Raw genomic sequence first — 23,715 nt, 5'->3', positions numbered from 1 at the left:
ATTATAAGGTCATTTTTCAAGTAAACATTCCCTGTGTAAGTCCCTGAATTGTGAGGATTTGCTGTTTCTTCTTATATGTAAGAATAATCTGAATGTCTTTGGGTTTTGGACTGTTAATCAGACAAAACAATCAATTTAAAACATGAAATTTTCAGCTTTTAGAAATACAATGGGCATTTACCACAAATCAAAGCTCCTGTGAGTCAGTGACGTGACAGCACAAACAAGTAAACCATGGTTTTAATTTTATTATATTTTACAGTCACAGTACATTTCACATGTAAATAATAAAAATAACCACACATTCTTGTTTCAGGGTGGGTTTCCTTTAAAGTTTGTCAGTCTGTCAGTTGAGGTTTACTGCCAAGTTGCTCCGGTAAACAGCTCAAACTCGTCAGACCAAAGTCTGGAAGTCTGCATTTGCGGAAACTGCTCATGGATCCAGATGGACAACTCAGGTGAAAAACTTTACACAAGTGCAAAACTGTAATTACAACATGTTTTCTACAGCCCTGATGCAGTAAATTAAATAATTAAGTCATTAAAATCTCATGAATATCCTTCGTATTTCAGCTGGATTTCAGCCCAAATTACATCTCAGGTACAAACATAGTGCAAAAGACACCTTAAACATGTCTAAATAAGTTCAGTAAAAAATATTTTATACATAGCTTGACACTCAGATAATTTCTTCATTGTATTCCTCGGCCACAACTTCCTCCTCTCAGGCTCTCAGCATGACGGACAGTGTGAGGACACTCAGCAACAGCAGCACAGCTGGCAGGGAAAAAGACAAAAGGGTGTTTATCACTAAATGTTTGTTCATTAAGCTCTTTCTCCTCTTTTGATTATTCTTTAATGAGATGGCAGCTCAGTGCAGTAACAAAAATCTGTTTCTCTCTTTGGTATCCAGCCATACAGATAGTTATGGTTTTATTTGCTAAGGTTTTGAGATATCTGTCTATGAGATTTCTGCCTCCACCTTAATACCTTCAGTGGATGAATGGAGGTTCTGTTAATTTCACTAATAAAGCTCAACAGCTTCGTCTCTTTTCATAAACAGTGTTCCCGGTAATCTCAAAAATCCACCATCACATTAAAATACCTCTTTTTCCACAAACATGTAATGCTGTTTATTAGTCTAGAATGAAAACTGTTCCCACTGAGGTCTTTGGATTATCAAGAGTAGCATTGACATTGTTTCTGGAAAGATATGTAGCTAGTGATTTTTTGAGCGCAGAAATTGACCGAAATCTGAAAACTGTCTACATGGCTTCCACTTGAGGTAAGAGAGAAAATATGTGTTTGGATGAACTGAATTAGGATGAAATGAAACTTGAGTTAGTTTAGTAATAGCCACTGTAAGACAATACTTCTATTATTCTGACAGTCATATTGCAGATTATATGATGCACAATAAGATCAAGACTGGCCCCAAAACACCAGTTATTCTACATTAAATTCAATGTAATAGAACTTTAATTCAATACTATATAAATGTATTAAATTAACCACAATATTTTTAGGCTTAAAGCTGGTAAATTGCTCTATTTTTTTTCTCTGTAACCTTATTTTACATTTACATTACATTACATTTATTTTTACAGCTCTGTATTCTCTTAAAATTTCCCGGGAAAGCTGTGTAATTTATTGGTAATTATCAGGAAGACAAAGTTCTGTTCTGTTCTGAGTTATCTGACTTTGCTTTGTTGAGGTTATAAACTGCTTTTCATTCCCAGAGTGATCTTATGAAAGAACTGCTCCATTTACCTGAGGGTAAATATTAATGTTATTTCAACACTTGTGTATAATTGAAGCTATTGAACATATCACATCCATTTCCTTGACAACTGGACAAACTCCATCTGCTGACGAAGATCACCTGATGTGATGGAAACTGACTCGCTGTGCACTGACTCAAAGACTGCCTTGGTTTACACACTGTGCCCATTTTGTCATAATTATTAGTGCACATTACATAGTTTTTTTCCAGGAGCTTCCCTATGACTTTACAATTGTATACCAGTTTCTTTCTAGAATATTACAGGAAACTGTAGGACCCATAAAATGAAGTATTTCCTCCTTGTCTCGTCATCTAGTTCCTACAGTTGTGTTAAATCAGGACACCAAATCCTCCTGGACCAGAACATCTGAACACTTAAAACTTAGTGCAAACATACAACAACAGTGTGTTGTTTACCATGAGGCTGGACAGCTCCACTGTTGTTGCCCGTTGTTGTGTTGGTGGGTGCTGGTGTGGTTGGGACGTTGCTGGCTGGGTTGGCGAGGTTCAGGGGACCGCTGTTCAGGGTGATGTTGAAGGGACCGACAACATCTGGACAGATACATGGGGACAGAGCAGTGGGACGTTAGACATATTCTTACATACTGTTGGGTAGTTTAATTTATAACAAAGCATTGTATTTCATGAGCAACTAAAGCTGTCAAATAAATGTAGGAAAGTAAACAGAGGAGCATTTCCCTCTGACGTGTAATGGAGTAGAGGAAGAAAGTGGCATGAGAAGAAACAGCTCAAGTTAAGTACAAATATCTTGAGTAAATATCCTTATCACATTCCACCTTTGAATAACATAAAGTATTCTCCCACAATACAGTATACACACAGGGAAATGATCAACAACATAAAATGTTGTGTAACTTCAAAAAAGTATGCATAGTGTGTTTCAATGTGTGTCCACTTACTTCCATCAAAACTTCCAGTGCCAAGGAGGATAGAGAAGGTGGTTACATGGCTGGTCCTGGTGTTGGAGGCATTCACATCTGGGACGTCAAACTCACACTTGATTACACTTCCTTCCACCATGCCTCGAATTTCTCTCACTCTCTGGAAAGGGAATGTGACACAAAGTAAGATACATGGTATGACATGGCATGTAATATATTTACACAAAGATTGTACAGAAGAAATAATTTTAAATAACACTGTTTGCTGAAGCCAACAACAATAAACCTCCTTAAATGACCAACTAAAAGCAGCAGACTGTTAAGTATGAGCTACTTATCAGCACTCAAACACAGAAACCAGCAGATTTTTCAGATCAATATTCACTTCTACACGTTACCATGGGACCTTGGTGTATTTTTTTGTCATTTGATTACATACAGACAGGTGACAAACCTAGGAGAAACCTGAATAAATGAGCTAAGAAACAAATCAGATGCGATGGAATGATATGCTAAGTGACCAGATCTCAACCAGACTGAGCACATATGAGAGATTTTAGAGCAACATGTCTGAAAAACACCACAGAGGGAATATCTTATATCTTTTGAAAAAAAAAAATTATGTCAGTTTCTCTTTTCGTTTGTCATCATCTATGTCATAAATTTCAAGCCTCTGTAGGTTTATTTTAACTTGAATTTGTGACATTTTAATCAATGGAAAATAATTCCGTCTGTATCTGATTATTAAGTGCATTCATTATACTGAGGTTTTTTAAATAACAGTAAATCTGAGGCCTCACCCTCTCTGTGGCACTGAGCATATTGTCAGTGTTGTTCCTCTGCATTGTTCGGAAGAAAAACGTCCCATTGTCTGAGTTGTTTTGACCACAGATGAAAAGCATGGTGGTACCCTAAGGAAAGAAATAGTGGTGAAAGGGTTAGATGACTTCGCTAAAGTGAAGACAATAACAAATTCCAACAGTCATAGAGTGTCTTTGTTAAGATTGGAAATAAGCCAATCAAGTCACGAAATAGTCTCGAGTGTAGTTTCCAGCACATTTAGTTTTGTGCACGTTGACACCTGAGATGACTGATGTTTTTGGAGCCATTGTGCGTTATTTTCCAAGCGTCTGCTTCCCTGTTTGCATATTTCATGTCTTTGTGTGTTCAAGTCAAAGTCTCAGTTCTGGGAAGTCATTGCACAATATGCTGCAACACATTTGTCAAAGATATTCGGATTTGTTGCATTCAATAATATTTTTACCTATAGTCACTATAGGAGCAACATTTCAATGACTTAAATTATATGAAAAACTAAAAAAAACTAAACCAAATAGTATAAGAAAGGTGTCAGGTGCCAGGTTTAACCTTTCACTATCTATTGTTTAGCCCACAGGATCGCCACAGGCCGCTTGTCCCAAAAGGTAATATATTACTAATTTACTGATAGAGGAAAATGTAATATTTTTAATCACTGTGGTTTCCAAAAGTTTTACAAAAAATTATCCAGTTGGGCTACAATGCTGGAAGAGCATTCAACTGAAAATAAAACAAGTCTGTCCTAAATATTTTTCATCCAAATTTATCTCTTCAGTTTGTTTTAAAAGCTAAAGGTTAAAGTAAGCTTTTTACTCAAGTGTATATTGTCTGAAACACCACACATTTCACGTTAATGAACTAGCAATCATAGTAAGAAAGCTCATATAGTGTAGCCTAAGCATAATTTGAAATGCTAGAACTTTTAACATTATCCAAAAAGTCAGCTATCCCCATTTGCCTTGTTTCTGGGGGCTAACGCCAGCTAGTTGATCACTATTTGGACAGTTACAGAAACACTGTTAAATGTTGGCAGTTGTTTTTTTTTTTTGTTTGTTTTATTTTTCAGTTTAGTATAGACCTACAAAGCATTCTGCTTTATAACCTAAATGTCCCATTAAGTAATTGAATATCAGAGGCTGGCTGCTTATGTCACAGAGTGCCCCATGAGTCCCTAAAACACAGAAATGACTTAGCATTTTTGCACTCCCACTTCCCTTGTCCAAAGACATTAGGTTTTTTGAATGGGTTTTTGGATGCTAGAAATAAAGTATGTGGTTAACACAAGTGTAGAGGCCTTTAACATTTTGTTCTGCCACATAGAATACGTCAGTAATTACCCCACTCATACTTTTTTTAACTTTTATGTGTCTTAAAAAAGCCAACATTTGGCAAAATGAGACCACAAAATGTCATCATGCCAAACGTGGCTTTACAGCCTTATTGGGGTAATAAGTTGAGTTACTTTATAGCCTAATGTTAGCTTTTTTACTTCTGGTGATTGCATTTAGGCTTCAGTAATCATGAAAATGGTGTTCATTTGCGAAGATTATCTTGCTGAACAAAACGTGTGAATATCATGAACATCTGTTTGCCACAGAACTTATTTATTGCAATAATCCTAAATCCAGTGGAAAAATCGCATATTTACGAGGGAACCAGGGGGATGCTAACGTCTGCGTCAGCCTACAGAAAAACATTCTCCTTAGAGCACTCTGTTTGGGAGAACGATTAGGTAAGTCAAGCCATCAGGTGAAATGAGCCACCCACTGTATCTAGGCAAACAAATCATGTAACATTAGCCTACAGAAAAACATTCTCCTTAGAGCACTCTGTTTGGGAGAACGATTAGGTAAGTCGAGCCATCAGGTGAAATGATCCACCCACTGTATCTAGGCAAACAAATCACATTACATTACATTACTTGATCCATCATGATCTTAAGCACATGGAGAGAGTGCTAAGCTAACCACAGCAAAATGAACTCATCATGTTACTAATTGAGTCTTGTATCCTAATTAAAGTAGATACATTTTGGACATTAATACATGTTAATTTCAGTCAGTGTAAGCTACAAAACAAGGTCACAAACTTAGAGTAATTCTGGATCTGAGCCACTGTGTGAAACAGTTTTGTCAAAATGGAGGTTTTGGGGTAAAACATGCCAATTATGTTGGTTAGTTATGTTGGGGCAAGTTGAGTCAATGGATCAATTCACCCCCAAAAGTTTAAATAAGCTGCATAGGCTGCAGAGTAACCTGATTATTAAAATATTATTTTCTGTTAAAATCAAGATGGCAAGGCAGTAAGAAAGGAAGACAAATAGGAGCTCAGCTTCTTTAAAAGATCTAAAGAGAGCAGGAGTGGGGAGGTCTCACTCCAAAGTCTTTCACTTTGGAAGCCAGTATTCGCTTTCCTTTAATGTGTAAAGCCAAACCCTGCTCCTTTTTCCTTAACCTAACTATGTGCCTTTGTTGCCTAAACCTACCCATTTGCATGTGTTGGCTAAACTTAACCAAATGCGTTTTTTTGTTGAAGGAAAAAAATGTCAATTTGCGGTGTTGTAACAATGTAGTGTGTTTTGAAAACAGACCACGCATCTAACAGACTGAAGTTCACATGGCGTCCCAGAATGTTAACAACGAACACACCCAGGGTACTTTGCATGACATATCTTGATGTGGAAAGTGCAGAACCAAACGTCAGTATGTGACGAGGTCGGAGTGAGAAGAATATGTTGGTCTGTAGCAAAAGATCACATGATAGAATGACAGTGAAGAAATAGATCCCCACAGAACAGGTTAAGTCAGACTAGCAACCGCTAATCAGATCTCGATGATAACACGGCATTTGAACTTTTCATTTGAGTTTGAACAAGAAAGGCCTTTCTTTTCCTGAAAACTGGAATGAGTCAATGATATAATTGTCAAAGGTTCTTTATTTCAAACAAGACTATTAGACATCTCGTTTTAATTTTCATGGAACAGCAACCTGTGGTATATATAGTAACTTAAGTAATTTGAAGCAAATACACCTTTATTTCACAGTGAAGTGTAAAAAGTGTCTCATGTTCTCCCCTAACCTTGACAGCTTCTATCCAGCTACAGTGCTAGTTAGCTGCTACTACTCCGCAAAGTCCCATTAAGTGTCCGAGTGAGCCAGCATGGAAAACACCAGGCCCTCCCCTGAGGGGAATGCAGCTATCATTAATGTTATTAAATATACCTGTTTTTTTTCCGACTATGACATGTCAAAATATCTGCTGTGTTAATGTCTAGTCAGCCTTATTTGTCTGTTTTATGTGTAATTAATGCTGGCTGAATTATTGGGACAGTTTATGATGGCAGATGGAAGGCTGTGTGTTTTTTTTCTTTTAAGTTTTAGATTAAAGGTGCGAAACATTACAGTTGGTATCTCATTAATGTTGAGTTACAGTTAGGGCGTAGCACTAAATTCTGGGCCCTCCACACTTCCTCTTTTTATCCATGTCTCTCTGATGCACCTTTTGAAATAATAAACCAATTTGCTCTGTTAAGGGCTGAGAGGGGTCTCAGAGAGCTTTCATTTTATTCAGAGCTTCTTTTTTATGAGTTCAAAACTGATTTTTTTTCAGCCAATTTTAATTTCATTATGGCACTAAATACTGCAAACAAAACCAAACTTGTCATTCCAGGCTTTTGGAGGCCCCCCTTCCATTTGGGCCCTAGGTCCCAGTGCCACTTTTCCTCCCACTATGACACCCCTGGGTGAGACATCGAAGCATGATGACTGTTACACTATGACTACATTGCAACATCCAGTAATTAGAGACCATTTTATTATTCAATGGACCTTCCAAAACCTTCCAATGGCATGATTTGCTTTAATTTGTTTTTTGCCCTCCAGAGCAATGAAGTCATTCAAATGACTCACTGCCTCTAGCTGATCCTGCATTTTATTTGTTGTGGTGTAAATGCAGACGTTGTGTCATTTATTCTTTATACCCTTCCCTATTTTATATCCGGCCTAAAAAAACATTCTCCGGTTGTTTAATGGATCACTCAGGCACTCCTTATCAACTAAATAAATATTGTATCATGTCAACACATGTCACATGGCTGTGCCATATTTAACAGGTATTTGTATTCAGGTGGTCATTATGAGTAGTGACCCAGATCAATAAAAGCATTAAGAAGCAAGTCTGTTTGCCTTTGTTGGGAACCTGGACATGACGACATGGTGTTACATAAAAAGGGATGCCATGTATCATAATATTTGCCAGGTGTCTCATAAACCTGATATCTCAAGCGGCCTGTCATAAAACTTGTCCTTGTCTACCACCAGTATTTACATTTTGTTGGCTGTTAGAGGACAGCTTCCTGGTGGAAAGTTCTGACTTTATAAGACAATGGTTGCCTGACACAGCATCACATTTGGTCATTTAGGATCTAGATTTCTTATTTAGGGAGACAACAGTATAATTTTGACTCCGCATGTTAAAAGGTCTCTATTCTGGAAACCAGTATCCATTTTCAGACACATACCTGTCTGCTGTTTGTACAAAGTCACACAGGTTGAACACCTTCCTGCTTAAGGGTCATGAGATACAGATAAGATTGTGTCATATATACTGCTTTTTTGTGTGTTACCTCTGAGGCATTCACAGTGAGTCCCAGTGCAACGTATCCATTGGAGTCTCCCCTGAGTTGGATGGACAGGTTAGCGCCGTTGGAAGCCACAGGGGTGGTGGAGACCACCGACCCAAACAGGCAGCTTGTGTTTCCAGCAGGATCGCAGTCATTAGGTGTCTCCACACACAATTTGGTGACTCCACAACCATGCCGAGTGATGTTCACCTGGTAGGAACACACACACATAAACACAAATAAGTGACCTTCAATCATCTCCACCTGTTCGCACTGGGTTTAATTCCTGTTCTCCAGCCAGGTTAGAACAAAATTTTGGCGTAAAACAATCAATACATTTTTGAGAATACTTCCAATGGCATGATTTGCTTTTAAAGCTAAAATTTGTTTTTTGCCCTTTTTTTATGAGTTCAAAACTGATTTATTCAGCCAATTTTAATTTCATTATGGCACTAAATACTTAAAAAAATGCAAACAAAACCAAACATGTCATGGCTTTAGGAGGCCCCCCTCCCATTTGGGCCCTAGGTAATCAGTCCCACTTTTCCCCGACTACAACACCCCTGGGTGAGACATCGAAGCATGATGACTGTTACACTATGACTACATTGCAACATCCAGTAATTAGAGACCATTTTATTATTCAGTGGACCTTCCAAAACCTTCCAATGGCATGATTTGCTTTAATTTGTTTTTTGCCCTCCAGAGCAATGAAGTCATTCAAATGACTCACTGCCTCTAGCTGATCCTGCATTTTATTTGTTTTGGTGTAAATGCAGACGTTGTGTAAATTGAAAACCAGTGCTGCTCAGAGACACAGGTTAACTGAGTTATCAGGGCAACTGCTGACGGGGTACAAATACTAATAATACGGGTATACCACTCTAGCTTGTGAACGCTGTTTTATAATCTTGTCTGTGGCTCTAGAGAGAAGCTTTCTAAAATCTGAGATGTCACCTAAATAATGATTAGTTAAGCTGCATTATGGGAAGTGTAGGATCCAGTGTTCTTGGGATCTCGGCACGTCTATTAGGGACTAAAAGACAAATATCTCTGCTTGTTTTTTATGAAGCATAGATGTAGCATGAACATATAAACCCCTCAAAGCTGCCTCTTGGAAAAGCACCTAGAACACAACAACAATCGACACTTCTCAATAAAGCGCATGGAGAAGTCCAAATACAGGAAATGTGTCACATTTTGACAGCTTTTAAGACCCTTACATAAACCCTTGTATTGGTTGGGTGTTCCATTCAAAAAACATTTTTATAAACCTTTGAAATTTAAAAAATGGTAAATACTTTATCCAGCCAAAAAGATGCTTAAAGCTCAAAAGGAAACAGACATTTTATGTTCAATTTAAAAACTCAGCTGGTTAAATTTTGAAAGTGGTCGTTAAACAAAAACTATAGGATTAAAGTGAAAAAAAAAATCTTACCGTAGTATTGACGAATGACAAATGAGCCGTTCCTTGGACACCCGGTGACACATAAATCATCAGTGCAGCGACCAGTAGGATCAGTCCTCGTTCCATTCTGAACAGGAGGACACACCGAGTGAATAAACAAGAAAACAGTTATAAGGCCTGATTTGAGAGCCTTTCTATCATCAGTTGACTGTACCAAGCCCAATAGATTTAATACCATTTCTGAAGTTAAAATTTGCGTCAATTATTCGTTCAAGCACAGTTATAACAAAGTATATGATAATATGGTAATTCTGCTTAGACTTGCTTAAACACATCTGGTTCAGTAAAAAGATGTTGAATTATACATAAACAGCATTCTGTATTCATAGATTAGAAATTACATCATGAATGAATAGTTTAACGTACAGCTATGCCCACCACAAATTCATATGTGACACGTTTTTAGAAGAATAAAGAAAACGAATGAAGAAAACAGACTTTTCTACAATTCTGATAAAGATTACATACTATAGGCTAATACTTCGTATCAGAAGCCCATTTTGCCTTCTTTTGAGAAAAAGTTAACACCTCAAAAAGGAAAAAAAAAAATTTTCAATTTCTGATCATCTGTAAATCAGAATACTTCACAGTTTTGTTGAGCTATATTTCAGGGACAATAACTCTCTTAAAAACATTAGAATTTGTGTAGCACAAGTCTCTCAAATCACACAGCAAAACAGATTTCTGTCTTTCAAATTATATTTTTTTCTGCCACTCAAAATTCATGCAACTAACCTAAATTCAACTTTATAAAATAATGAAAATCAATAAAAAAAAAAACAACAATTAGTAGTAATCACTCAGAGAGAATCCAAATCAAGTTTTCCTGAGAGACGTACCTGAGATGTAAAAGTCAAGTGTTGAGCTGCAGGAATGTTCTTGTTTAGCTGTTTCTGCTCTTCTGTGTGTATATGATCCCTGTGGGAATGATTTAAATCCACAAACGTCAGCGCTGATGCTCCGTTGTGGTGACGCATGAGGGGGGAGGGGGGCTTCTGCAGCATCCTGAAAAGGTGTGGCATTCACCTGACTGACTACCTGCCCGGAAGGTATGAAATCCAGGAAGCAAACAAGCCCCGTCATTGTTTATGGGAAATAAGCGGAGTAGGATTTGACTCCACAAAGCACCTCCATTAAGAGCTGATTCAACAGTGTATTATACTTCATAGTTTGAAGATTGAATATACCTTAAAATAAAAACCAATTTCCCTACTGTTATGACTGAGGTTATTAGCTGTTGTTTGACACATTTTCTAAAACAATTTACTCTCCACTTGTTAAGTCAGTGATTTCAGGGGATAGGTTCTTTTTTTCTTTTTTAGATATTTAAGGTAATGTTTATTCACATAGACGCAGAGTAGAGACAAATTAAAGTGCTTCACACAAGGTGAATAAATTCTTCAGAACAACATCAATAAAATTAGATAAATAAAGTAAGATAAAATAAAATAAAATAGAATACAAATATACAAAGTAGAAGTTTCCCCAAATTCAATAAAAGAAACTAAAAATGCAGTGTTTTTATATATGGAAAGATTTTGGCTCACAGGTAACACATAACAATAATATGTTTATTGTACCTCGTACTGCAACTTGATCCATTATTGCCTAACAGAGAAAACGTGCATTTGAGTGTACTCATGTCACGGCCTGAGTGACAAAAGAAACCTGACTGATTGGTATTGTTTTGGCAAATGTTTTTCTGATGACAGCCAGGCTTCATTGTCATTCAACATATCTTTGAGATTACCAAACCTTTTTGATGTTTCCATCCTTCATTTCCAGTAAATAAAGTTTTTATTTGTTTCCTGGAGATGGGTACAAATCCACCAAACTACTTAGTGTGGGTTTTATTAAGATAATAAAACAGACCAACACAAAATCAACGCAAACAAGATGCAGTATCTGATTGAGTGTGAAATGGGGATGAAATTCTCAAAGTAATGTTACTTTATGTTACGGCACATAAGGTTTAGAGATAAGTTGATTTTTAAGTACGCTCTGTCAACAGAGTAACACACCAAAACTGACAAGGCTGTGGTATTTCTTCCTGTGAGAGGCCTCTGGAACTATATTTAACCCACTGTGGGACTCTAAGCTGTCTCCTGAGATCCAGACTGATCAAATTTCTTTTGTTGTTTGACCAGGTCTTTAAAGCAGGGTGTACCCCTGCCCAACAACAGGAGACAACTCTGGAAATTGAAGAGTTTATCTCCCAAAAGACATTCCTTTACAAACAAGATGGACACGGTTTTTGTGACACCAGGGAGAAACCTCCATTATCTTAATTGTGGCTATTGTGAAAAAGGTCAGCGTCTGATTCATCAGCACTGACAGGTCTACAAACAGGCACCCTTAACAACAAAAGTAATACGGAGATAAAGAACCAGTTTTTGCTTCTTGTGAAACCAAATCTCAAAGAGAAACTCAGCTTGTCCACAGCCTCTCTACTGGTATTGTTCGATATTGTTCAGCACCAGAGCGAGCGGCTAACAGTTTTTTTCTCTAAAAATAATGAAGACTGTAGTATGAGCCTATACAACACAATAAAAAGTACTTGTGATCACCTGCCAGTATACAATAAAAACAGTGTAGCAGTATGGAGGGGAAGACAAAGTACTAAAAATAAGATATGTTCCTGCTTTTGTTGAAAGAATGAACACAAAAGTAGGTTTTTAGGACTTTTATAAGTAAACAGTTACTTGCATTAATACACATAATTTGTTTATTCATTCATTCATTTTCCATTTTCCTTATCCTGTGGGGGGTCACAGGGGGCTGGAGCCTATCCCAGCTGACATTGGGTGAGAGGCAGGGTACACCCTGGACAGGTCACCAGACTATCGCAGGGCTGACACATAGAGACAGACAACCATTCACACTCACATTCACACCTACGGACAATTTAGAGTCATCAGTGTACCTAACCTGCATGTCTTTGGACTGTGGGAGGAAGCTGGAGTACCTGCGGAAAACTCACGCTGACACAGGGAGAATATACAAACTCTGCACAGGCGGCTTCCCCATCCTGGAGTTAAACAGGAACCCTCTTGCTGTGAGGTGCCATCATTTGTTTATATTTTACTAAATTAAAGTTTAGATGTGATCTATGGGGATGGTATTCAACAATTTAACCTGAGCTCAACATAAACTGCCTGTATAGCTTCTGGGACTTTGCAGCCACTGAAGAAATGTGTTTTCAGAGCTCCAAAAGCAAGTAAGTAGACTCAAACATTAGAGATCCCCGTAATTGGGCAATAATAGGTTACAATAGGAACAGGTCAACCCAAATCAGAAATACATATTTTACCCATAGTGTAATTTGTCACTCTAGATAGTTTTAGTGTGGGTTACAAAAAAAAAAAAAAAAAAAAAAACCTGAACCAAACTGCACCTGCTACGGTATCACCACACAGGAGGATGTGTGCATCTACTCATGGGTGAGAGGCTTGTGCTCATGACAGCACAAGATGTAAACATTATTTATGTCCTCCTTGGCCGAGCTGTAATGTTAGTTACATTAGTGGTGCTAAGGTGAGCTAGTAGTAGATGTACATTTCCTTCTGCGCAGTGATATGGTTGGTGGGTGTAGTTTGGTTGAGAGAAAATAGTTCCTGCATTAACCTGCTAACAACAAGGTTTGTGGATTATCTTGAGTAACCAAGTCATGATTTCTGGATTTCTATTGAGTTTTTCAAATGTATCTATTTTGCACTTTAAGCACAACAAGCCAAGTGACATCTAGTTTCATTATATTTGAGAGAAGGCAGACATCTCTACAGCTGATATCTCAAACATTCTGCAACTCAAAAAAAAATCTTGTTTGATAAATGGCATTATTGGGAAGAGGAGAAATATATTTTTTTGTGGGGTGAAGTGTCCCTTGTACTGCAGGCTGTTTATTTTTTGGCCTCACAGAAGTAGTTAATCACAAAACTTAATCACTTTAAACAGAAATCTTGTTTAGGCACTTGGAAAAAAAAAGCGGCTCACTTTGTGCTTTGTATTGATCCGTGGTGTGAAGTACAAGAAAATTGCACTTAGTCATAAAGTAAAAGAATAAAACAAGTCAGCTGCATTGATTTTAACCCCTCTAGATAAACTCTTTCTTGTCCTTAAAATCGAGTTAGTTAGAGTGATATGTGCTGCTGTGGCTTATAATGAATTTAGTTAATTAGCATTACCACCTCTCAATTGTTACAGTCAAGTTACAATTACAGTTTACATCCATGTCTATGAAATGTATGTATGTTTCACTCACATCTTCAACCTGGCAGCATAGAAGATCTATACAATCAGCACAGTTTCAAGATGGACACCCAAGATTTGTGTCACTAATTCAGTATCTGACCAAATGTCTCCCCTTCTGTTATGATGTTGAGTAATGGCCAGAAAGGTGTTTTATGCAGAATATTATGATGTCACAGTGAAATTGACCTTTGACCTTTTGGATAAAAAATATGATCACTTAATCATTTTATCCTTTTAGATATTTGTGTGAAATTTTGTCATAATTAGCCTATGAATGCTTAAGTTGTCGCGTCCACAAAATGGGATGGACAACCTGAAAACATAATGGCTCCGGCTGTGACTATTGCCTGCGTGGAGGCATAAGAATGTATGCGACCACCAAACTTACCCCACCCCTGTAGAAAATGTTTCTCATTTACTTTATTCAATTCAATGTTCAATTTTATTTATTTTAAATGTTCTCATAAGAAGGTTTGAATTCTATTTGAGAGCCCCTTTTACATTGTTCGGAATAAAATAAAGTTTGGTGCAAAATTCTGAACCCTTTCTTTTGTTTCATTTGTTGTTGACCTAAATATAGTACAATTTAGATATTATGAGTGTTAAGATAAGTTGGAATCAGCCTTAACAAGCGCTTCAGTCCTCTAACAAAACACAGAGGACTTGACCTCAGTGTCCTCAGCTGGCCACCAGATTGGAAACCTTTCTTCTAATATGTGACTGAATGGTGATTTTACCAAAGTTAATGTTAAGGCTTAAAGCAAGATATAATCAGAGGCGTGTTTGCTTAGCTTATCTGAGTCCCACTCCGTTTCGACTCCACCTCCACCCTTAACTCTTACTTTGCCCGCGTTTGGATTTTGTGGTCCTCCATCAAGGACCAGATTGGCAGATAGGGTTAAACAGTTCATTTCGAAATCTGCGAGTGACGCCACTGATACTACGTTTCTGTTTTTTCTTTTCTGAGATCTACTGAAGGTTTGAGGGCAGCTGACATCAACCTCTTTCCTTGAGTAAATATTTTTTTATGACCTAAATGACTACGTAGTTTTGCATATTACCTTCTGAAAAACTGAGTTGACTAGTCAGGATCTATTTTTATATATAGTATTATTTACTATCCATTTTTATATTTTTACAAGGATTTTACAAAGGGGATTTTTTTTTGTTTTTTTTGGTTATAGGACTCAAAGGAGAGGAGTTAAATATTTTCAAATGACATTGTTCACATTATACTCACCTTGACGGCCATTAAGTTCAGCTTTAGGGCAGTTGTACTTTAAACCACTCTGTAATATTTTCTTAATAGTATAACATTCAAGCTTCCACCAAGCACTTGTGGCCACATAATGACAGGTTTGTCCTTGGGGGGTATTTAAAATCTCTTAAGGAAATTCATTTTAAAACATATTTATTTGATCCCTCATCAAACAGACTGCAGGGTGTGGAGTTTTGATATCAACACATCTATCGGCTCTCTGAGGAATTCTGTTTGTTCTGTGGGTCTGGACTGTTTAACCAAAATACACACCTTAAGTAAGCATTGTCTGTTTGTGAGCAAAGTAAAGAGAGATGGGACAAATACCAAGAAAGAAAGAGAGAGTGCAAATGCTGCAAATTGATTAACTGCAACTAGAGAGGCATTTCCTGAAGAAAACACAGTGATTCTGAGTTAAAACTGTGACAGGAGTGAACTAGGTCATCGTAAAATAGCTCACTCACAGTCAGTCAGTGTTTAATACTGAGCATTTTGAAATTCAAATTGAGTTTGTACCACACAAATCTATTGTTGACGTTCTTGGAAGCCATGTCAACTTCAGCCTGTTACATGCTTTGTGTCTTCTCAAAATACACTTCTGTTTTCACAGGAAATGTACAGTTTGCATAAAGTCTCTTTCAAAATAAAAGTACCACATTGGTACTTATTAAGGTGCATATTGATGGTTTTTTTCCCTTCAACAACAGACACACATGGTTACGTTAGGTTTTGGCAACAAAAGTATGTGGCTAGGTTAAAAAAATAACAGGGTTTGGCTTTACATTCATACAGGAAGTGAACACTGGCCTCCTGGGTGAAAGTCAGTGACTGTTGGACCCATCAACCAACCCTCCTCCCATCTGCCCTATTTAGACTTTTTTAAGTTGTTGTCTGGCCACGTTTTCCCCCTGACGCCATCAGGCACTGTTACACTCTGACAGCACCCGGCCGTGTATCATGCCAACATGAAAAAACTGCTTTTATTGTCAGTGTCTGACAGCAGAAGTCACTGCCGGAATTCCGCTATTCAGCAACTTCGGAATGAGACTGGTGCTATGTCTCAAATCGCGTACTTCTGTACTTACACTTAATATTTTGAGTGCATAAGTGCATTCACACTGAGAAGTATGGAAAAATGCAGTGCACTCAGCGGAAGGGGAGGGACCACGTTTCAAACTGGAAATAGCGGCCGAGGACTGTGCGACCGTGAGCGCCACTGCATTGTACAAATACAGGAAGGAACTTTAATCAGGAGAAGATTCAGCTGGTAGCAATCTGCAATCCTCACAGCTATATGCCACAAAATCCCCCTAAATCTTAAAAACTGTTCCTTTAACTTTCCAGAAGTAGGCCTACTCATGCAGAATAGGTATTACAGAATAATATATCTAACATCACTGGATTATAATTATTGATGCAGTAATGTGCAAGCATCAGTGATGTTGCAGCTCGTCATGGTGGAACAAATGACATATATTATATACTGGCAGGTGGCTTAATCCATAAAAATACATTAAAATGCTTATTTGATTTAAATTTTATATCTTATAATAATCTGAATGTGCAAAGTAGCTAGTGACTAAAGTTAGCAAATAAATATGGTGGAGCAGAAAGTACAATATTGGCTTCCAAAATGTTGTAGAGTAAAAGTATAAAGTAGCAGAAAATGGAAATACTCAAGTAAAGTATCTTAACATTTCAAGTGGTAAAACAGTAATCATTAATCAACAGTGATAACAGTCTTAAAAAAGTCTCATCTATAAAACATTACGCACAATTCTATACATGAATAATTTTAGTAGCACTTAAACTGTAGGACATGCAAAGTGTCTAAATATATATTTTTTCAGGGATATCTCACTGAATTTACATTTTTTTTGTTCTATGAAAACGTTCACATCAATGTATAAACACTGTTTTCAGCATAAACAACAGTCAACAACTTGAGCTACTTACAGTGGTAATCACAATAACAACATGTACAGACAAACAATAGAGACATTATCTGTGTTCCAATTTCTGATGCAACCGTGTCTTTTCATGTCATGTGAAGAACCCTTCCTCATTCTTTGACATAACTGTCATCTGAGACTTGTAAACATGTGAGATATGATTCTGCAGAGATTATGATGACCAGGCTGAAAAGTATTTCAGAAGACGCTCACTTCCTTTTGTTCATTTCACTTAACTGGGATGTTCCATTTCTTCTACAGAAACTAATGTAATAATCTATTTTATTTTGACGGTTGAGTGAGTTCGTCAAATACTTTTTGATATTGCTCTATAAATAAAGTTGGAAATGTTAATGTTTGAAAAAAAAAGAGAGACCTATCACTGGTATTTTTCCAATTAAACATCCTCCGCTTCACTGTGAATCAATTAACCTTTACAAAAAGAGCTATGATATAAATGAGTCATAATGTAAGTACTGCACACACTCACAGTGCTCATGTTAAAAAAAATGTCCTCACTCTGACAAAAAGAAACTGTTATGATAAGAAAAGAGAAGATTAAGATAAGATTATATTACTGCCACCTTGGTTAAATAGAGCCACGACTTAAAACCAGCGAATGTTGCTCCTGTTCTTTTTTTATTCTTCTGTTCAACAATTTGGTTTTTATGATCTCCAGGACGACTTTGGTTTTCAACGTTTAGTTGTTTTGGGTAAATTAATGTTGAGAATCAGTTATTTAGGGACATGAACTTTCATAAGAAGCTCTGCACACTCCTCTCAAACTACATAATGACATCTTGAGTTCTGTAACAGTAAAGCTCATACACATGCAGTTTAAACCCACACAGGTGTTGCTGACTGAATTTTGTTTGATTGACAGCAGCTTACATTTTCTTTCTGTTGATGAGCTCAATAAATCCCAGCAGCTCCTTCAGCACCTCGAACTAAGCAGATAGATTGACTGAAAACAGCAGGGCGAGTGTGCATTTAGACAAACACAAGGTTATATCTTTACTTTGCATTTACTGAATTATTTGTTTTATTTTAGTTATTTAATCTTTTTATTTTTGACAACTTTATTTATCATTTTATCCATAACAAAAACATTAACATCAATGGTTAAGCATTTCTTACAAAAGTTGTAAACCTCCCCCCACCCCCTCCAGGTGGCATCCCCCACTACAAACATACAATCACACCCACAACCATATACATAGGTCAAAGGCAGATAGGCACTCATACTCATGTGCATATAAATAAAGGCATACATGTCCCTTCTATCTGCAGGAATATATTCTGTATCCAAACATAAATACCTAAGCAAGAAAATAAATATACAAATACCAAAAAAAAAGAAAAGAAAATAGACATACACTCACACTAAAGACTCAAACTAGTCTGCTTTGAATATTGCAGTCATAGTACCAGCATTTTGGACCTTCTGAAAAAAAAAAAGGTACAAATGATCCTGTCATAATTTGGGCATCTAAAAATATAAGTCAGAAGTCAAAGGGAGACAACGAGCGGTCAGGTGAAAGGCAGGCTCCTAATATGAGTTATGAACCGTGACCACGTTTTTTCATACTTATCCTCCAGCCCACATACTGTATACCTAATTTTTTCTAAATCTAATCCCAACATCACCTCCCTAATCCAATGAATATAGACGGGAGGATTCTTTCCCTTCCAGTTCAGTAATATCAGACGACGGGCATGCAACGATGCATAGGCAATTGCATTTCTGTGGAGTCGGGACAACTCCAACTTGTCTCTAACTATACCAAAGATGGCCGTTAAAGGATCAGGCCGCAGTGTTTTGCCCGGTATCGCCGAAAGCGAATGAAAGATTGGAGACCAGAAATTATGCAAAGACGGACATGACCAAAACATGTGTCCCAAGGAAACAGGGGAGTATTGACATCTAGGACAGTCTGGTGCAACACTGGGGTATAGTTTGGATAATCTATCATTAGAATAATGTAATCTGTGGACTATTTTAAATTGGATTAAGCCATGTCTGATACAAAGGGAGGAGGTATGTATACGTTGTATGGTATTTTTCCAGGTGTCTTCAGGTAATGCTTCTCCAAGGTCTCTTTCCCACTCCACTCTGGCCTTATCCCACGTATGAGGACAGTTACTCAGAATTAATGCATATATTTTTGATACTGCTCCTTTATTAAATGGATTGACATTAAGGACTGAATACAATAAATCCTTAGAGGGTGGAGACGGATACCCCGAGAAATATTTAGAGGCAAAGCTCCGAACCTGAAGGTACCTGAAATAAATTGGTAAATTATGGTCTTCACACAAAAATTTAAATGACATAAAGCTATCCTCGGTAAAGAGATCTTGAAAATAGACCAAACCACATCTATGCCAAACTGCAAATGCCTGATCTATTTGGGACGGCGCAAAAAGATGATTAAACATTATCGGAGAGAAGCTACTTGTCAGATTAAAATGCTTTCTGAACTGGCCCCAGATCTTAATTGAATTTTGGACCACCAAATTTGTGTTCAACGCAGGTGCTCTGGTATTTAGTGGGAAAGGAGCAGTTAAAATTGAAATCGGGGAGGCTGGGAGTGTAGCTCTCAGTTCCATATCAGCCCAGACCGGGCCTTCTTTGTCTGCAAACATGGTAATCCAATATGTCAATTTAGCAATGTTGGCTGACCAATAGTAAAATAACAAATTAGGCAAACCCAGACCACCCTCAGATTTGGCTTTCTCCAAACTTGCTTTCTTTATACGTGCAGGTTTTTTATTCCATATGAAGGAACAAATAAAGCGATCCAGCTGGGCAAAATACGATTTTGGAAGAAAGATTGGAATCATTTGGAATAAATATAAAAATCTGGGCATTACAGTCATCTTCACAGTATTTACTCGTCCTGCCAGGGAGACTGGAAGTTTTGACCACCTATCAAATCAGTTTTGGTACGATCTAAAATAGACCTATAGTTATATTGAAAAATAGCCTTGATTGAGCCTGCAATTTCTATTCCCAAATAAGTAAATTTATCGTTTTCAATTTTAAAGGGCAGATGTTCGTAATTGACCTGTTTTGCTAGATTATTTAATGGAAATACAAAGGATTTTGATAAATTAATTTTATATCCTGATATGCTACCGAATTTTTGCAGCAAATGGAGAAGGTGAGGTATGCTCTCTATTGGATCTGATATTAGCAAAAGCAAGTCATCCGCATAAAGCAGAGTTTTATGTTTTGTTTCGCCCCTGGAAATATTCTTAATCCTGCCATCTGTTCTGATAGCAATTGCCAACAGTTCAATCGCAATGTCGAATAGGAAAGGCGACAGACCGCAACTCTGCCTCGCACCTCTATAAAGTGGAAAATATTCGGAAATCAGGCCATTTATTCTGACCGCAGCCATGGGTGTTGAGTACAGAACTCTGATCCACCTACAAATCTTTTTATTTTTGAAAGCTTTGCAAAACATCTACCAATCTTCACTTTCAAATAATATTTCCAAAGTACTTTACCGCAATCACTATACTGTCATAAGCAGAAATACCTCAATATAAAAATTATTTTTTGTTTTCACAAGTAAAAGTCCTGCATTCAAAATTGTACTTTCAATACAGAAGCTTTATCAGCAGGATGCTAAGTATCACTCACTCACACTCATTACTAAGCAAAATGCTCCCTGGTTGTTATATTATTATATATTAATATGTTGGATTATTATTACTGATGCATTAATGTGTAGGGAGGATTTTAAAATTAGAATGGTTGATATCACATGGGTGGAAATTTGATGTGTTCACCACCCTGCACTACTCATCACACTCAGCTTTGCTGTAGAGCTGGTTGGCACTGACCTGGCACACACAGACCGACAGTGTGGTCAAAGGCCCAGATGGGTGCCCAGTCTGTGCAGGATTCTTTCACAGCTCACATCTGACAAAAAATGGTTAAAATGCAGCAAAACTAAACAAAATATTTCACACCTCACCCTCAGTGCAACATCCTCTGCAGACACTCATTTTCCAAGTTTTTCTGGCTGCCCAAACATCCTCTGTATTTGTAGGGTTCACAGGTTACTGAGGAGAAGCTGTATGTAGGGCCTAGTCTAGTTAATATAGCTAGTTGAATTTGTGTGGATCAGTGGACCAATTTTTTGTTTATTGCATTTGCCCTGAGATTCATGTCCCAGACAGTACTTGTCCTAACACTGAACACAAATCCAAATTTAATTGCCAGGATTTACAGACCGTGGCCCCTGAACCATGTCACAGCTCTTACAGTAAACATTAATATCTACAATGTCAGATGGAGGGATACGCAGACTGTAAGTAATGCTGCCTGTAACCCAGTACTTAGGGAAAAATAAACTTGCTGTCACTTATTAATCTACTGCTTAGTTTTCAGTGGAGGCAGTTGTGCAGGCTCAGAGTGCACTGCTGCCATCTTCTGGTATTTTCCTGACATATTTAGCTTTTTTCCCACCTTAACGAAATACAATAAATGAAGGGAAAATACAATTTAAGAACCATAGTTTGAAAAACACAAATGCTACTTAAATAGTAAGCCTACAGTACAGATTGGGTTCATTTTGGTGACCCCATAATTGAGCCCTTCACTGTACCTTTATCCTCCTGAGACCTGAACTCCTCTCTTCTAGTTATTTGGGATCAGTAGTGCCTGTTAAGTATAAAAAACTAAACATTGTCAACAATAATTAAGTCCCAATGTCCTCAAGTGAGATGACAATAAAGTCCTAAAGTCGTCAAACAAGTACTTCCTAATTAATAGTGTTTTAGTGTTAGTTACTAAAATTTGTAGCCAGGCTGACTAAGCAGAGATGCCTGCCATCTTGTTTTTACATGGATTAGTGCATTGTGCTCTTACTAGATGGCACATAAAATTGTCCACGAATGAGGACGTTTACAGTTTTTCTCAATTGTTTACACACAAATACTGGTACTTGAGACACAATGACCACAACATGTAACTCATGCACCAACCCCCTGAACCAATTCTGCTAAACTACAAGCACAATTCCTGCTTTACACTCAAATTGCAGTTCTAAAACACATTTTTTTCAAAACACTACACACAATTCTCTGCATTTGGCACAATTTTCAGGAAGAAAAGCTCTTGTTTTCACAAAGAACACACTGTCATTCAAAATTCTAAAGTTAATTGCCCTACTATGCACACTGACTCATCAAATGGGAAAACACCTGTCACACAGTTTTACAATTAGCAATCAGAGCTTTAGCATAAAAGGGCAACAGGTGAGCTTTTCTGTTTTGGAGCAATGGATGCCAACATTGGAAACAGAGGCAGAGCCAGAGCCAGAGGAGTGAGAGTAAGAGGAGGAGGACGGGGAGGACGAGAACGAGGAAGGCCAAGGACCGTAATCTCTGATGAGATCCGAGCCACTTTTTCTGCCTGGAGATGGAAAGTGTATGACCGAAATCCACAAACGCGTATACCCCTTCTCCAGGCTATGGTAGATGCATGTGGAGATATAGCAGTTGATGCTTTTCATGGCTGGATTCGCCATGCTAGGCGATATTTCCCCCACTGCTTGGCCAGGGAAAACATTGCTTGTGATGTGGATGAGGTGCTGTGGCCAGACCGAAACAGAAGAGAGGATGCAGCATAGTTTTGTTTTGTTTTTTTACTGTAACTGTATACAGTAAATTCATCTGTTGTTTTGTATGTAGACCACTGTATGTGCAACTTCGTGTTGGTTGGAATGTACACTGTGTACATTGTTTTTGTGGGAAAAATAAAATATATTTGTTACCGTGTATTTGTGTGTTCTGAGTATAAAACAATATTCTAAAATATTTTACAACACACTTATGTATGTACTGTCTGTAGTAAGTGTAACAATGAACAAAAAAAAGGCCTAAGTCATTATGATGAATGGAGAAGAAGTGTTTTCCATTCATCATAGTGTTTTACATTGAGCACATCAGTGTTCAACTGGTTCTTATAAATGTCTATTCATATGATGGTTTGTGTGTGTCATTTGAAAACAAAATACCATTTTGAGAAGAAATAACATTGTTTTGAATGTAAAGTTTCATTTTGCAGGAGAATTGAGGGGTTTTGCCCATTGTGTGTGTGTTTTTTGATTTGTGTGTAGAGTTCTGAGAGTATGAGGCATGCTTTCAGAAAATGTGTGTAAACAATCGAGAAAAACTGTAATTTAAGTAGAATGAAGTATAAGGTCATGTAGTTTAAGTGTTACACCTCTAAAAAAAAAATCTAATCACAACTTGTATTTTGTCAGATTAGTTGAGCTACTCCTTGAGCTCAAAATGTGGTTTTTCCACATACCCACTGTCAACTGCAGAGGCGCTTCCTTGAGTACAAGTATCTGTGGTTGGGAATTTCTGCACAAGATGATACTGCAAGATTGCAGATCTTAAATGAATTCCGGGTTAGGTTTTCCATCACTCCCCAGTGGTGATCAGCTTTTACAGCCCAAAACCACAGCAAATCTTTTTGAATCTCATATGGATCTTTGAAAATCCCCAAACCAACCCCTTCTTATTTATTTTTGTTTACATAGATTAATTATGTGTGAATATATAGTATGAAGAGGAGCAGGAGAAAGAGAAAAAATAGAAAAGTGACATTCAAAATCAAAAAGCCAAAACAGCAACACA

General features: G+C 37.4%; 1 protein-coding gene across 1 annotated transcript; it reads right to left on the bottom strand.

The window, feature by feature from the left end:
- Positions 1–228: 228 nt before the first annotated feature.
- Positions 229–10,567, bottom strand: LOC117271678 (putative ferric-chelate reductase 1). Its single transcript, XM_033650007.2, has 7 exons — positions 10,434–10,567; positions 9,565–9,661; positions 8,130–8,336; positions 3,486–3,596; positions 2,704–2,845; positions 2,201–2,335; positions 229–777 (listed from the first exon to the last, which is right to left on the bottom strand). Exons 2-7 carry the CDS (start codon positions 9,658–9,660, stop codon positions 725–727), a joined length of 744 nt encoding a protein of 247 aa, XP_033505898.1. The 5' UTR covers position 9,661; positions 10,434–10,567; the 3' UTR covers positions 229–724.
- Between the last annotated feature and the right edge of the window lie 13,148 nt (positions 10,568–23,715).

Source organism: Epinephelus lanceolatus, chromosome 12 (assembly GCF_041903045.1).
Source record: "Epinephelus lanceolatus isolate andai-2023 chromosome 12, ASM4190304v1, whole genome shotgun sequence".
Lineage (NCBI taxonomy): Eukaryota > Metazoa > Chordata > Actinopteri > Perciformes > Serranidae > Epinephelus > Epinephelus lanceolatus.
Note: the sequence above shows the minus strand (reverse complement) of the source record. Positions and strands in the feature narration are given on the sequence as shown.